At 38.8% G+C, this 14,910-nt stretch overlaps 1 protein-coding gene across 1 annotated transcript in view; it reads right to left on the bottom strand.

Annotated features, from left to right (window-relative positions):
* Positions 1-6,327: 6,327 nt before the first annotated feature.
* LOC135474814 (H(+)/Cl(-) exchange transporter 6-like) overlaps positions 6,328-14,910 on the bottom strand; it is a 59,983-nt gene continuing 51,400 nt past the window's right edge. Inside the window, 3 exon segments of the mRNA XM_064754412.1 lie at positions 6,328-7,896; positions 8,332-8,457; positions 9,153-9,260. Of these exon segments, the coding sequence (XP_064610482.1) occupies positions 7,819-7,896; positions 8,332-8,457; positions 9,153-9,260 (312 nt within the window). The 3' untranslated portion in view covers positions 6,328-7,818.

The raw sequence follows: 14,910 nt of genomic DNA, 5'->3' as shown, positions 1-14,910 counted from the left end.
AAATAGGTCGATAATTATTTGGTATATACATACCGCTTCACCCTCTGAACGCGGCTTCACTAATTGAATTTACAATACTGCAGAGTATTTATTCTCAAGGCAAGTGCACTGTAGTCCTCAGTTTTAATACATATTTATCACCTTTCTCACTGTTTCTTTTGCAACTTTGCAACACTGATTTGTTGGATAGAATAACGTTTAGAAAGTACACTACAATGCCCTAGATTTAGCTAACGATAAACTCCGGGAAAAATTTTATGCTGGCAGATTCCCTGGTGATGAAGTTAGATGACACCTACATTTTACAGGTGCACGTGATTACTCAGACGTCGACAACGTTTTTCCAACCTAAAAGCAGACATGATTGGACAACAAATTTGATCTGTTTATTATAAATGAACATCACTGATCCAAGTTGCGTCGCTATTAAATGCAATACATAGTAGAGGCAAGCAGCGAATTGCCTATTATTAAGGGTATTGTTCTGTTAAGAAGAGAATACTAATACAAAGACAAGCCTAGATCTGATGTATATATAGATCGATAAAGTATATCACAAGAAGTTTAAACAGCATAACATTTTCATTTTGTTGATGTTGCACAACCGAGATATCTTAGTTCAAAGTGAGCAAACGCAGCGCTCCTTACAGTGCATGTGCCGCTCTCTACGTTCGCTTTAAATCACAGCCTTCATTAGGTAAGCTTGATCTTTGGAGCCTGTGCGACGCATATGGATTCGTCCAGACTTAGCCTCACCACTGTTATCCTTGCGCGGACCTATAATCAAAATTCATCAATAAAACTGTGTCATGAGATCGTTCGAATCATGCTGAACCATACCTTAGTTTAAGGGTTTGCATGTGAGTGAAGTATTAATGGAAACAGAAGCTGAGACGGAGGTTTTGTATTTTCGGATATCACTTCTTGCCTCATCGTTACCAAGGTGACCTCGGCGATGTCCAAGATTTCTGTTCAAAATTTGCTAGCGGTGGCATTGATATAGACTGAGCGTAGTCAGGAGTATGAAACTCAGACAATCGAAAGCGCCGCAATTTTCACAGTTTTAACAAATCAGGCGCCTGCAATTTTTAAAATCGAAGATAACGTCTGTTTCCGCTTTCCTCACCCGAATCCTCTTTTGCCTTTTAACCATATGTGCTTGTTGTACAAGTGACGCGACATCGTGTTTATATTTGATCTAACGTGACACAGCACATCCCTTGACTTCGTCAGACTTCCATATTAGAGTTGGTTTATAAAGTTATTTACATCAACCACGTGAGATAAAAAAAAGTCTGTGATAGTTTAGATTTGTCGCCAATCTTAAATAACTCTAACCCTGAAAAACAGTGCAAAAAATTAGTTGTAATATTTTTTCCTACTTTTTAAAGAAAAAAAGACGCTTGTATGGGGATATTTGGAACCACTTCTGGGTACACATTGTCTTAGTGTATTAATGTTATACATGGGGATGTAACACATGTTTAATAAACATATTTGCACTAGAATCTGGGGTTTTCAGCCAACAATTGTGTTCGATCTGGATTTTGATCATATTTTTATTTTTAATATATTCATAATATAATTATCATCACAATTCAGATTAAATGAATGTGTTTGGATATAAACGACAAATTTAAATTGAAATAAATTTAGTAGATATGCATCATATCCTTATTTAGAGCACTATTGTACAATGTCCCAAGTTCTCACCATAAAAAAATATTTTCAAATACCCTTCCTTCCTAAAAAAAAGTCGAGAAAATGTCAAAGATCATATTTGCAAATAAGTTTTCACGCTTTTTCATCTGATTTTGGCATCATTTGTATGTTTCCTTCTGCTTTAACTGGCAGTCCTTTGATTTCAGTGTTTCTATTCTATCTGTTCTGCAGACCCACCTTCAGCAGGATATTTATTTATTTCTTCGGTTGGTCTTTTACGACGGCGCTCTCCATGAGCTGCACTTAAACTCTCATCGACCACATTGGTGAGAGGCTACTGAGTCAATGCGCCTTGCTGGAGCGCTAATCACCTTCAACAGGATGAATTGGTTCTGTATATAGGTGGTGTCACTGGTGAGGTGGGGTAGGACTGGGTGAGGGGTGTACTCTCGTGTTGGAATTGTTGTGTTAAGGCACTGACTTAATATCGACAAGCAAAGGGCAAGTTCTCTGCTTTTGTGACATATTAATTATACCTTTCAGAGATTCACGTACTTCTCCGCCCTATGTTCAGAGCAAGAAGAAATCGATAACACCACGTGCGCCTTTGTCTGTAGCCTGAAAAGGCTAATTCTATAGATGGTTAGTATACGTTTTGAATGTATATGATAATTGGTTAGTATACGATAATTGATTATCACTTAACGCGTGTTGGTAGACGTTTTGAAATCAATAATTAGTAAAGCGTGTCACTCCAAAGTATGAACAATGGCGACAAGTGGCCCTTGGTGATACTAACCTGAATAAATGTGTTTTGTGGTATAACCCTCCAACTTCACGAAATGTAACCACTTTCATCCAACAAGCTTACATCTGCGGGAGTGGAACATGCATGGGAGAACTGTTTATTTACGGTTTTTTTGTTCGTGTGCTGTATGGAATCGCTGTTTATTCATGTGGTGTATGGAATAGCTGTTTATTCACGTGCGATGTGGGATAGCTGTTTATTCACGTGCGATATGGGATGGCTGTTTATTTATGTGCAGTATGGGATAGCTGTTTATTCACGTGCGGTATGGGATGGCTGTTTATTCACGTGCGGTATGGGATAGCTGTTTATTCACGTGCGGTATGGGATGGCTATTTGTTCACGTGCGGAATGGGATGGCTCTATATTCACGTGCGGTATGGGGTGGTTGTATATTCACGTGTGGTATGGGATGGCTGTATATTCACGTGCGGTATGAGATAGCTGTTTATTCACGTGAGGAATGGGATGGATGTATATTCACGTGCGGTATGGGATAGCTGTTTGTTCACGTGCGGTATGGGATGGCTCTTTATTCACGTGTAGTATTGAATGTTCGTTTATTCACGTGCGATATGGGATGGCTCTTTATTAACGCGCTGGTTGGCTGGTAAATCTTGGAGCTATATATGGCCATCGCCCTATTTATTTTATCAACTTTAAACAGCTGACATACATGGTTTATATCCTTAATTAGTACTCGAGCTTAATTGGTGAGTTTTAAGATCAAGAGAGGGGCCTCCGTGGCTCAGTTGGTTAGCGCGCTAGCACAGCGTAATGACTCAGGAGTCTCTCACCAATGCGGTCCCTGTGAGTTCAAGTCCAGCTCATGCTGGTTTCCTCTCCGGCCGTAAGTGGGAAGGTCTGCCAGCAACCTGCGGATGGTCGTGGGTTTCCCCCGGGCTGTGCCCGGTTTCCTCCCACCATAATGCTGGCCGCCGTCGTATAAGTGAAATATTCTTGAGTACGGCGTAAAACACCAATCAAATAAATAAATAATAAATAAATTTAAGATCAAGAGAGGTGGTCTTGGTGACAGTACTGTACTCAGGCTTCTGAATCCGCTGTTTCAAGGGAGATAATCTATACCGATAGTTTTATACTAAGGACATCACACTAAGAGCTACCGCGAAAGATACATATTCCTCGAGGTTAGGATTGCAAATATGAGGGTCTTCTCCCTTGGGATAAAGAGCAAATATTCTCGACTGTGTTACAACTTTTTATTTGCTGGAAAAAAGGCGGAGACGAGAGGAGACTATACGGGCTGCATAGATAAAAGTCACTTCAGATCTGACTCACCCGATCACATGGTTCATTATATTTATTTATCTGATCGGTGTTTTACGTCGTACTCAAGAATATTTCGCTTAAAAGCGAGTCCAGGATTATGGTGGGAGGAAACCTGTCAGAGCCAGGGAAAGACATGACCATCCGCAGGTTTGCTGGAAGAGCTTCCCACGTACGGCCGGAGGTGAAGTCAGCAGGAGTTGGACTTGAAATCAAGGCGACCGCATTGGTGAGAAACTCCTGTGTCATTGTTGATTGTCGATTTTTTTTTGGTAATATTATGTTACCAAAAACACTATTTTTTCTTACTCGGCCCACAGGCGTTTTACTTGAAGATTCGGGTGGGGTGGATTCGAAACCAGAAGTGGATAGTCCATTTTCAACCACAGGATGTATGCAAAATGTGTAATACCAAATAAAAGCGATACTGTAACAACACTACTTCCTGAAGGACGTCAAACTTCGGAAAACCAAGGAATTCGTGACAGATATATCGTATGCCTGAGTATGGACTACTCAGATCAAACTGTCTGGCTTAGTATCCGATTGCCGTGAACTGACATGCACATACTCACCCACTGTACCATAGACATTGGTGACTTTGATCAAGGAGCTAATATCCACCCAAACATTATTCTTCGCTTACTGAGATGTCCTCACACCCACTTTTCTGTCACTGAACATTCGTTCGAACAAACAAAACAGACACATATATACCGTCGTCGACTACACATCTGGGTAAAGTGCAGCTGTACAAACTAATTTTACCATATTTGCTGTACAGTAAGTCGTTTATAATTACTTTACAAATCACTAATTTCCCTACATTTACACTCAAAACCAGTTCCCGCTTATAAATTACAGTATATAGGTTTGCACTACATGTTATTACATTCTAAATTCCCCATTAACGATAGCATATTAGTTACCGCTATATTTATTACACAATAAGTCTCAAATAGTTATTATCAACTTATGAGTTACAGCCACTTTGTTTACTTTATTAAGTGAACTGCAAATGTCTGGCCCTTGATTATGGGGGTTGCGTGTTCGAATCCAGCTCTGCTGCCTCGGGTATGGTTTTGAGCTAAGGGATTTGTCAGGCACCTAGCGAAAGGCGACTGTTAACTCCAGACACGCTGGGTTCCCTCCGCCCATAAACCTGACGTTATCGTATACGATAGGTGACTAACTCATGAGTACGGCGTTAAACAGCTATTAAATAAAAAAATATATATATTGTAGATGTCCAAGCTCCAAATCAGGAAGTTGTTTTAGGCGTAAATCAGACTTCGTCTCGCCTTCAAAACAATTTACTGCGTTAAAGTGTGACTAATCTTTAGCACAGTAATCTTTTTTTGAAGATGAAAATAATATTAGTATCAAAAAAAAAAAGACCAATCTCTACATTTTTTTAAAGAGTTTCATATACTACAAATGTTAAGGTTAAGTCTAAGAGCACCTGGCTAAGACGTATTTCTATGGAAAGCGGGATTTTCAAGCTTCCTAAAAAGTATCATTCTACTTTTCCGATGCGCATTCACCGAATAAGATGTAAAACAAAAAGTCTATACTGAGTAAATGATTAGTGTGACTCGGGGAACACATCTCGAGAATTTTGTCCAATCAAACACGTTTGTTTCATAATACTACTACGTGTCAACAAGTCGTTGCACTATCCCCTTTATGTTGAACGCCAAGAAAGGAAGTTATAACTTAGGTGTAACCCGACCCAGGTTTGACTTTGAACCACAGTTCTACCAAAGCGGACGCTCTACCAGCTGAGCCATCGGGGCCAGTTGTTTACCCATTCACTCCATTAAGCTGATAACACTAAAGCACGACATAAACCAATAGTTTGAGATGGATTATAACAATTTTTGTCACGTGTAGCCGAATTAGAATCATTTTGTTGTATAGATCTTTGCCATTTACTGACCACAACAGATCTGAAACCAATTGATTAATATTTAACGCACCGCATTAATCTCCCCAAATTACCAGTTAATCACGCTGTTCAACATACACAAATACATACCTGCAGATGTTCATGTTTTAGTAAGCAGTTTGTAAATGGCAAATATCCGAGTCTGTGAAAACTTCCTTAGAGATACCAAAGGTTTATGGGAACGAGAGTACGTAGTCTAGACGGGGAGGGCTCTCCTCACGTAGAGCCCTGGGCTGTTGCCTTTCTGCTGAATCCACGAGAAAACTTTCACTGATCTGTATAACTCGAATCCGTCGTTATATTTGGTATGCTCTAATTTCTTAAATCATAAGGAGTACTCACATGTCAAAGCCTGCATTAAATAACTCATTTGAAAACATTGATCCAGCTGCTTAAACTTTTGAATCCAACAAGTCGAACCAGCTTCCACCATGATCTGAATTCGAATTTCCAATTATGTACATTCTGGCTGTTCCCAAATTCCTCAAATGGGCATTTTCATTGGGGATTTAATTATTTATTTTTTAGTTTAACTGTAAAGGTTAGAGAATTTTCCCAGCTGGTCTACATACGACCAAGGCGGTATCTCTCTAGCACAGATTTAATGGTAATTACATCCACATGCGATTTACCGTATGGCCTATAATTGTGTTGAAAGACTTTCAGACATTTGAAAACTACGGTGGTCTTTATGAGCGATACTGACGGTATCTAGGAACTCTGACGTCACATCACCTTTTTCCCTGATGTTCACCAGAAGGAAGGAATTTTTCGGAATATTATGTCAGTAATCTTTCATTCACGGGTAAATCGAGTTATTCCAGCTTTCGGTGTGGTGATTAGAGTTGTTTAAACTCAGTGTGTGGTGATTACCTTAGTCAAATATTTGAGCGCCTTTAACTCTTTCCACACAAAAAATAAACAAATAAATGAAAGTATGTTTATGCGTAGTTTTAATTGGTCTACTTAGTGATGCCTACTTTGATTTTTAGAGCTAAATTCGTTTAACCCGAGGAAGAAATAATATCCTTCGGATGTCTGATTTATGGTGAATTACTTGGGCTTTCATTGCTAACGTCCACTACATTTTTTCTGCCATACATATTGCCGTCAGTAAAAGCGACGTCACACTTATCAAGACAATGGAGTGTCAAGATCTAGTTTCACCAAACTTTTCTTCGGTTAAAAAAAATCCAACAAAATATTGAATGCCGGTTTAAGATAATTTTATCAGTTGTCTTTCATTAGAAATAAATATTAACCATGTGATGGCTTATCCTTTAATGTTTTTGGAGGTATGTTACAGGAGATATGTAGCAAAGTGGTGTCATCCAAGTTAGCAAAGCATAGCAGTCATTAAAAACAACAATGTTGACAAATAGCTCATTTATTAACATGCAACTCGTTTACTGAGCCAAGAAATCAAAAATCCGACAAGAATACCGGGGAAAGAAACTCTTATAAAACAAATTTACCGTTCAAAATATTGTGAATATGAAATATGAATATTTATCAATAAAACAAATGACGATGGCCAGTTATAATATATATTACTCAGAGTAATACTTTGCTCACCCTATAAACCATGAGTAAGAATCGACGGCATATGCTGCTATCCAAACAGGACGGTGGCATTTTGGGTTTATCAGTAGTGAACCTCAGTTTGTGTATCGGAAGGTTAGGACGATCACAAAACCTTTGTCTTATGAAAACATCATCACTTCATTCAGCTTATCTCAAAAGTGACACAGAATACGCTTGCGTAAAGTGGACAAACGAGTAGGAAATCAGTGGTTATACTCCACCTACCGACTGTGGAGAAATCAGCTTCGATATAGTCTCCTAGCCTACAGAGTTGGCCGAATAGTACATCTTTTTATTTACGTCGTGACGTTGATGACTCCATCACGATAAAACGTTCCACATTGTGTAAAGATTTAATACAATATGGTTAACATTATGTCTGGTACAGGATTTCAATAGTAACCTTTTTGTCTGAGATCAATATGTTAACTTATTTGTGGATCGTAGACTCCATTTGATATACGTTAGACACATTTTAACATGGAATCGGCAAGGACTCAGTTAATGTCGTCGTATATCGATGACGTCAGTGATTATTGTGTTCTTTGTGCTTCTTCTCTAAGTAATCATGAGTAAGGTTATGCCGCGTCAAAATTCCAATGATCTGCAAAAAAAAAACCAAAAAAAAAAAAAAAAACAAGCAAGGGTCTCCTGGAACACAGCCGCTGAATTTCTATGAAATAAATAGATCTTGAACAAAATATACTTTTACCTTTGATGAAGTTAAATGTGATTCATGCTAATGTTTATTGTTTCCATACAGTGGAAGTACGGTCATGGTTTTTTAGATTCTTCTCTCATGTGATAATGACTTCAAATCGCACAAGTGCATTTGTTTTGAGTTCACTTTTAAAGGGCAAAACTGTATTTGTTCTTTACAGAGTTTCCAATTGCATTTTTCACAACTCTATTTCCTTTCTATGTCAATTTGTATTGTAGTTATCAAAGTAGTACTTAATTTCTCGAGGATTTTCAACTTTGTTTCCGCACCTTAGGGTTTCAGTCAGGTAGTTCTAACCCTTTCTTAAAACAGACTTACCTCCCCATCGCTGTTTACCACAGGTAGGTGGCGCAGACCCATGCTTCTGAACAGATGAAATACTCTCGGAACCGAAGTGTCAGGGTTGACAGTGTACGGAGAATGATTCATGTATGGTGTGACGTCCTGCAGAAAACCAAAACGATAACTCTAACTGAAATTACAACATGTATCCTTTATTTGTAACATGATTACTGAATCATAATATTAGTTTATGTGAATTAGCACCTATTTATTTATTTATTATTTATTTCTGTATTCATTTGATTCATTGAAAGAAGTAAACTCTTTTAACCCGGTAATTAACAAACCGCTTGTACTAAAGCCTTAGACGAGTAAGGGAAAGCTGAGTTTGAATCAGCACCCTGGTTGTCCAAGGGAAATCGGGCAAAACGAGGCAGACTGTTTAGTCTCATGAGCCAGTCACAGGCCAATAGAGGATATATGTCGTCGGCAGCGTCGTCAAACTTTTACGACAGTAGTCACGATTGTCGGTAATGAATATTGGCGCTTTACACACTTTCGAATAAAAGGCTATATATATGAATGATAATCGACGTCGTATGTATAACTGGCAAACTGTAGACATAATCACTGAGTCTCAGAATGAATGTATAGCAGGTGAAAACCTCGATGGAATCTGAAGTTTTTCGGAAAGTGATATCTGTAAACAACCAACACTTAAACTCGAAACCAAGATTTTTATCATTCTTTAACTTTAAAACCTTATCATATCACATTGTTGAAATAACAACACCATTACATTGGCCAATTACTTTCCAGAAATGTTGGCCAATACAGTTGTGGTTTTGATGACTTACCAGAACTGTTCGCGGATGTAGTTGGTCCTGCTCTAGGTCATGGACGTCGGCAAATCTCGGGTAATCTCGTGTCATGGTCTCCTGACTGGCTATTGGTTGTTCGGATGCCTAAAACAAACCAGGGTTTGTGAAAATTACCATGGACCAGCGCGTGCAAAGCCGGGACACACTACACGGAATTTTTTCGCTCGTAAAGGCGTATTTTATGAATTTCTAAAAATCAGCCTAGTGTGTCCGCGACGGCGTTGCTTGTTCGCCCCGAAATTCGCCTGTATCACACGCGTCAAGCAGAGGACACACTAGGCGGATTTATTCGTTTGTAGAGCCGAACTTAATCGCCTCCGAAATACGCTGACGATATTCGGCACAAAATGTCACAGGTCAGCATAGTTCCGCGTTGTTTAACTGGTCAGCCCGAAATTCGTTGGAGAGGACACATAATTGTCCGCATTTTTTCTCCCGCTCCAGCGAATGCTGACCGTCGTCGTATAACACCAATCAAGTAAATAAAAAAAATATATCTACACTGATGACGACAACATGCATTGCTTTCTGTACATTGTAATGAAGAATGAATCCCACATGCTTATGAGACGCACATCACAGAGATTAAAACCAGAGCAGCTACGACACTGGGATAGCGGAGAAATGGTCACACATAACCAGTGAAATTGGGTCTCTGGTAAGGGTTTTATTCTAACTGTTCAAGTATATGCTTAAATAGTAACTAAATGCTGTGATGTTAATTGCAGTTTAGTAGACACCGGTCTAGACACTTTGCTAAACATCTTTTTAATGGAGTCACAAGAGAAAAAATACAACTGATCCCAAAATGCATCAAAAACTATACTGTCAGACCATCCCAATCTTAACGTTTGTTTTTAGTCATACCATTTAATGCTTCTTTAATTTTGATTTCAAAATCAAAACTTAATCGCAGATCAACCTGTCATAAATAATAACCATGAGTAATAAATCAAATTTGAATAAAATACTTGCGTCAACGACGAACGTATCGCAGAACGACTGGCACGCAAAACGACGTGCGCGCAACTCAATCTCCAGCAGAGATCGCCAAGCCAGGCAGCAACAACTACCATTTTTAAAGTCTTTGGTAGGCTATTGTGTTTTCAGAAGGTTCAAGACCTGTGTATAATAGTAAATTAGAAAGTATTGTTCAATAATTAAGTCTAAGGCTATTATTGTTAAAGAAAGTTACATACTTGCACTGATTAAGAAAGGTGATGACCATTAAAAAGGTTCAAGTCTAATGTCGATAAAAAAAATTCACGAATATTATCGTTTAAAAATCTTCAAGGTTTTTAAAAGTTATAAAGACCTGACAATGCCGTGTTAGAAAGCTCATATATTCTACTCTCCCAGTGGAGAGTACAGTACAGGTGACATATTAGGGCGGACTGATGTCCGCAAAACACATTTCAATATGGTTTAATAATCAATATGCGTATGGTAACCAATTGGAAGAAATAAAGACTACGCCGTCTCACAATGAGTGAATCCTAGTTCGGTGATGAGAGAAATGCTCACATACACTACACTGTGTCACATTAACTTAAACAGTATTGGTATCCATAATTATTTCATCAATGTGTCAGTATGAATTTCAAGTGAAATATTCTTGAGTATGGCGTTATATTTCAATCAAACAAATCAATAAATCAATCAAATGAATTTAATCATATAGTGTGGGGAAAAACATTCAAAAATGTTCCACAGTCCCATTTATCGCATATTTGACGTAAAGCAAAGATTCCTGAGTATCTTTATAAAGCTCTATATAATTAACAGATAAAGTAAATAAAATAAACGCACTCACTGTAAAGGGGACATTACCTGCTGGGTATAAAATCAACTGCCATGAAGCCTGTATCATGATATCATGAAGGAGAAAGGCAGAAAAGATTGGTAAAACGAACTCGAACCCACATCTTGTTTATGAATTCAATGGTTGCCATCGCTCTTCTTGTTTACTAGTTATCAAAATAGTGTGAAAGCAGGCATGGCGTAAATAGATGGTCTGACTTGTCGTTATTCGGAGGTTCTGAGTGTAAACATACTAGAGACAGCGAGTGTAATGAACTGTATTTCCAAGTGACTACTGACAGATCTTGGTTTGGATAGTCTAGAATTACTCCCCAGTCACAGTAATTATACAGAGCCTGTAATAATGCCACCCTCCCCATAGGCCCATCTCTTAATAAGTCACCGGTGCTAATACCATTGTCTAATATTCAATGGCGTCTAACCCTGGTCTCTCCGAACTGATTTGGTATCGGGAGGCCTATCAAGGATCGAAGGGGACACAATGGCGGGATTAGGCCAGTCACAGATGTTTACACCGATTTGAGCAGATTTCCTTCTCACACACAGGTCTCGTCGAGCTAAGACTATCGGAGGTTCCTCTCAACGTCCTACCAGCTTTACGTCAATCAGCAGAAGTCACGACGTTTTACGGCATGTCTCTTCAGGTTGCTATCGTCTACGTTGAGATTTGCGGCAATCTTTTCCATCCATGCGCATGTGAGCAAGTTAGATAATAAACAACACTGACTAAGTGGTATGGGGATAAATTCTAGTAGATAATTATAGCATCAGATACAGGGAACACATCAGGTGTTTTGCGAGGTAACTGGAATGTGCGTTATACTGGGAACTTGGTCACGTTAAACCTGGAAATGGATTCCAAATATATATGACGCTTTGATATATGACTTTAAACTGTTTTATGTCTGCGGTAAGGAGACATAAAAGGTAATTCAAGCGCTGGCTCGCTGTAACTATCAGGCCCACGTCGCGAGTTCGAATCCAGCTGTCAGCTTTTTCGGCTGTCTATACATATGTGTCTTCTGAACATTAAAAGAGCATACACAAAACAACTGGTGTTGTAGCTAGGATGTAAATGACATTGTGAAATTGGCATTCTCGTTAACATGACAATCATGGAAAAGGACAAATGCAAGGCACGGCATATCGTCACCTCCATATCTATATGTATCCATCAAAATTTTCCACTGTAATATGCAAAACAATAGAAACTGTGCTCCGGACACGAAATGATACCTATCCATACAGTTGTCAAAGGAAAATAGGAGTCACATTTTAGGCTAAAAAAAGCAGCACTTTCATCTGGAATGAAATTTCCCTTGTAAACGTACACAATTTATATGGATACTGTTGCAGGTTACAGCTGTTTTATTTCTTCCTTTTTTGTTTTGTCTTCTTTCTTTCTGTGAGATGTGGACAACAAACAAAACACCGAAACCGAAACATGTGGAGACAAACGAGTTCAAGAGATCTTTATTAACATCGTTAAGCACTTTCACCTGTTCGTGAGACAACATCAGTTGTTTAAATGATTAGCTGCACCTTGTCAGGTATTGCTCTGAAGAGACACGAGCTGGCTACCAAATTACCCTCTTCTGAAAACAGTGACATATGCGATATGATCACGTGATACCATGGATAGGCGATAACGGGAGCCTTGTCATCGTGGGTGACATGTAGATAACTGGAATCAGCGACGGATTCCTCGCTGAGAGTAGGCCTATAGCCCGTTAGTCATCATGCCTAAACACGAATCCATGATACTCACGGTTAAACCACGTGACACATGTGTGATTTGTTCAGCTTCAGTGGCAGACCACCTTATAATGAAGATCTTTTAAAACTGAGTTTTGTTTTGGGGCGTGAGGTGCTGGCATCAGTTCAGTGGGATTTTATACCAGAGTATGAAACTGAGACAATGACTTAATACTGAAATTTTGTAAAATTCTTTGTTATTATTATTTATTTTAGCCGTGGAGAAATGGACGTGGGCACGGGTTAACTTGTGAATAATACAATCAATAGAAAATAGTCCGGTAACAGTTAAGTTGTGTACAGTGTATCACCCATGAAGAGGAAGGGAGTGGAGATCATCAATTTTATTTCCGCCATCTGCTTTCAAAGCTTCATTTGAACTAAATGCTCAGCCCTTGTTCTGTATTATCTACTGTGATAACGCTGTACAATGTTTTTTACACATCACAGTAAAACAGCGCTTGCTTTCAGGACATTGATGATGTGTACGCTTGGTAAACAAACATGGAATTTTATAACGGATCTGCTTGACCATAGAAGTTTATTCACAAAGTATAGCTTGTCAGTTAATCACGAGGCGAGGTCACGTTACCCCAAAAATGATTGTCACAGGGCAATAAGTGATATCCAAATAGACAGCTCAATGCATTAGATACGTTACAACAATGAACACTGCAGCTATATGTGACACATCGGTTACATCAACAATATGACCTACGGAACGGTTAATACTGATGAACGATGCACGGGATCAGAATGATATCAGTGAACGTACCTGACAAATTATACAATACGCGGCAAACAACGAAACGTAAAATAGCGTAAAACATACATTTTGGACAGGCTTAATTTGTCATCATTAGTTGGGGATAATACATGCAGATATTAAAAGCAAATTCCACAGTTTATTCCATCATGATGTTATATGAATATATCGAAAATATTGCATAAGCATATTACCTGATGATATTATATACATATATCTTGTTGTAATGGACATTTCGCACAATGACATGTAACGAGGGTATCCTACGAGGGTATCCTACGAGAATATTACACAAATGTTGCACAAGTATACTGCACGATTAACGTGCATGGGTACATTAGACGATGCTTGGAAGCGTGTCGTGACTGCGTGTCTTATAATCACTACGTCACACGAGACGTCAATTTAAGATTTTCTGCAGGCTTCATTCACGGAGCATTGCTGATAAGAAGTGAGAGTCCGTACTTTCTTGTGTGGTCTGACATGAAGTTCTTCCGGAGACAACTTTCTTGCCACCAATGCATGACCTACGTCACACGAGGGAAAGTTCGTCAGTAACTTGCCAAAGGCCAGGGGTCAACTCCGGGCATTACGCTTTCTTGCACCCACCATCGTAGGTGAGTGGCCGCCATCGTATAAGTGACAAGTTTTAAGTATACACGACGTATTTACAAATGGATATTAGACGATGATATTGTATAAGGATAATAAACGATGATGTTAAATGAGAATAATAGAGGAGTGGACCTCTAGTGTTTAGGGATGCTTGACTTTCAATCCTTATGACACGGGAGATGCGAGTGCAAATCCTGCCTTGAACAGTATTCATCAGTTCTTCCTGTTTGTCTGAACTTGTTAACTGACAGTTAGCATTCGTTATCTAACATTCTAACATGAAGGTAGCTTTCGTCCACAAATAGTATGTGCATTACGTCACACGTAAGAGGGTTCATCAGTAACATGTCAAACGTTGGTGGTTTACCTTAAGCGCTCTGTTTTCTTCCACCAATTGCATAAGTGAACAATTCTTTAATAAGTCGTTAAGTGACGCTGATGTTACGAAAGGATAACACAGGATTATATTACACTGTGATATTACATGAAAATATTACACAATGACATGACATGATTTATATTACATTACCTGCGGAACATGGAGTGGGGGGGGGGGGTGGATTTCTGTTGCAAAATATATTTTCATACGAAAACAGTCACCTCTAAAATATTTAATATATCTAAGGTAATCAAAACTGATTAACATTATGTTCCCGTGTAAGGCTCAATGTTAATGGTATTAAGCCGTCAGTGATGGACGCTTCCGACAGCTGTGACAAGGAAATGACAAGGTCGAAGACTTCTGTGGGAAACGACATCAAAATTATGATAGCTCCG

This window comes from Liolophura sinensis, chromosome 9, assembly GCF_032854445.1.
Source record: "Liolophura sinensis isolate JHLJ2023 chromosome 9, CUHK_Ljap_v2, whole genome shotgun sequence".
Lineage (NCBI taxonomy): Eukaryota > Metazoa > Mollusca > Polyplacophora > Chitonida > Chitonidae > Liolophura > Liolophura sinensis.
This window is presented reverse-complemented; position numbering and strand designations above follow the sequence as displayed.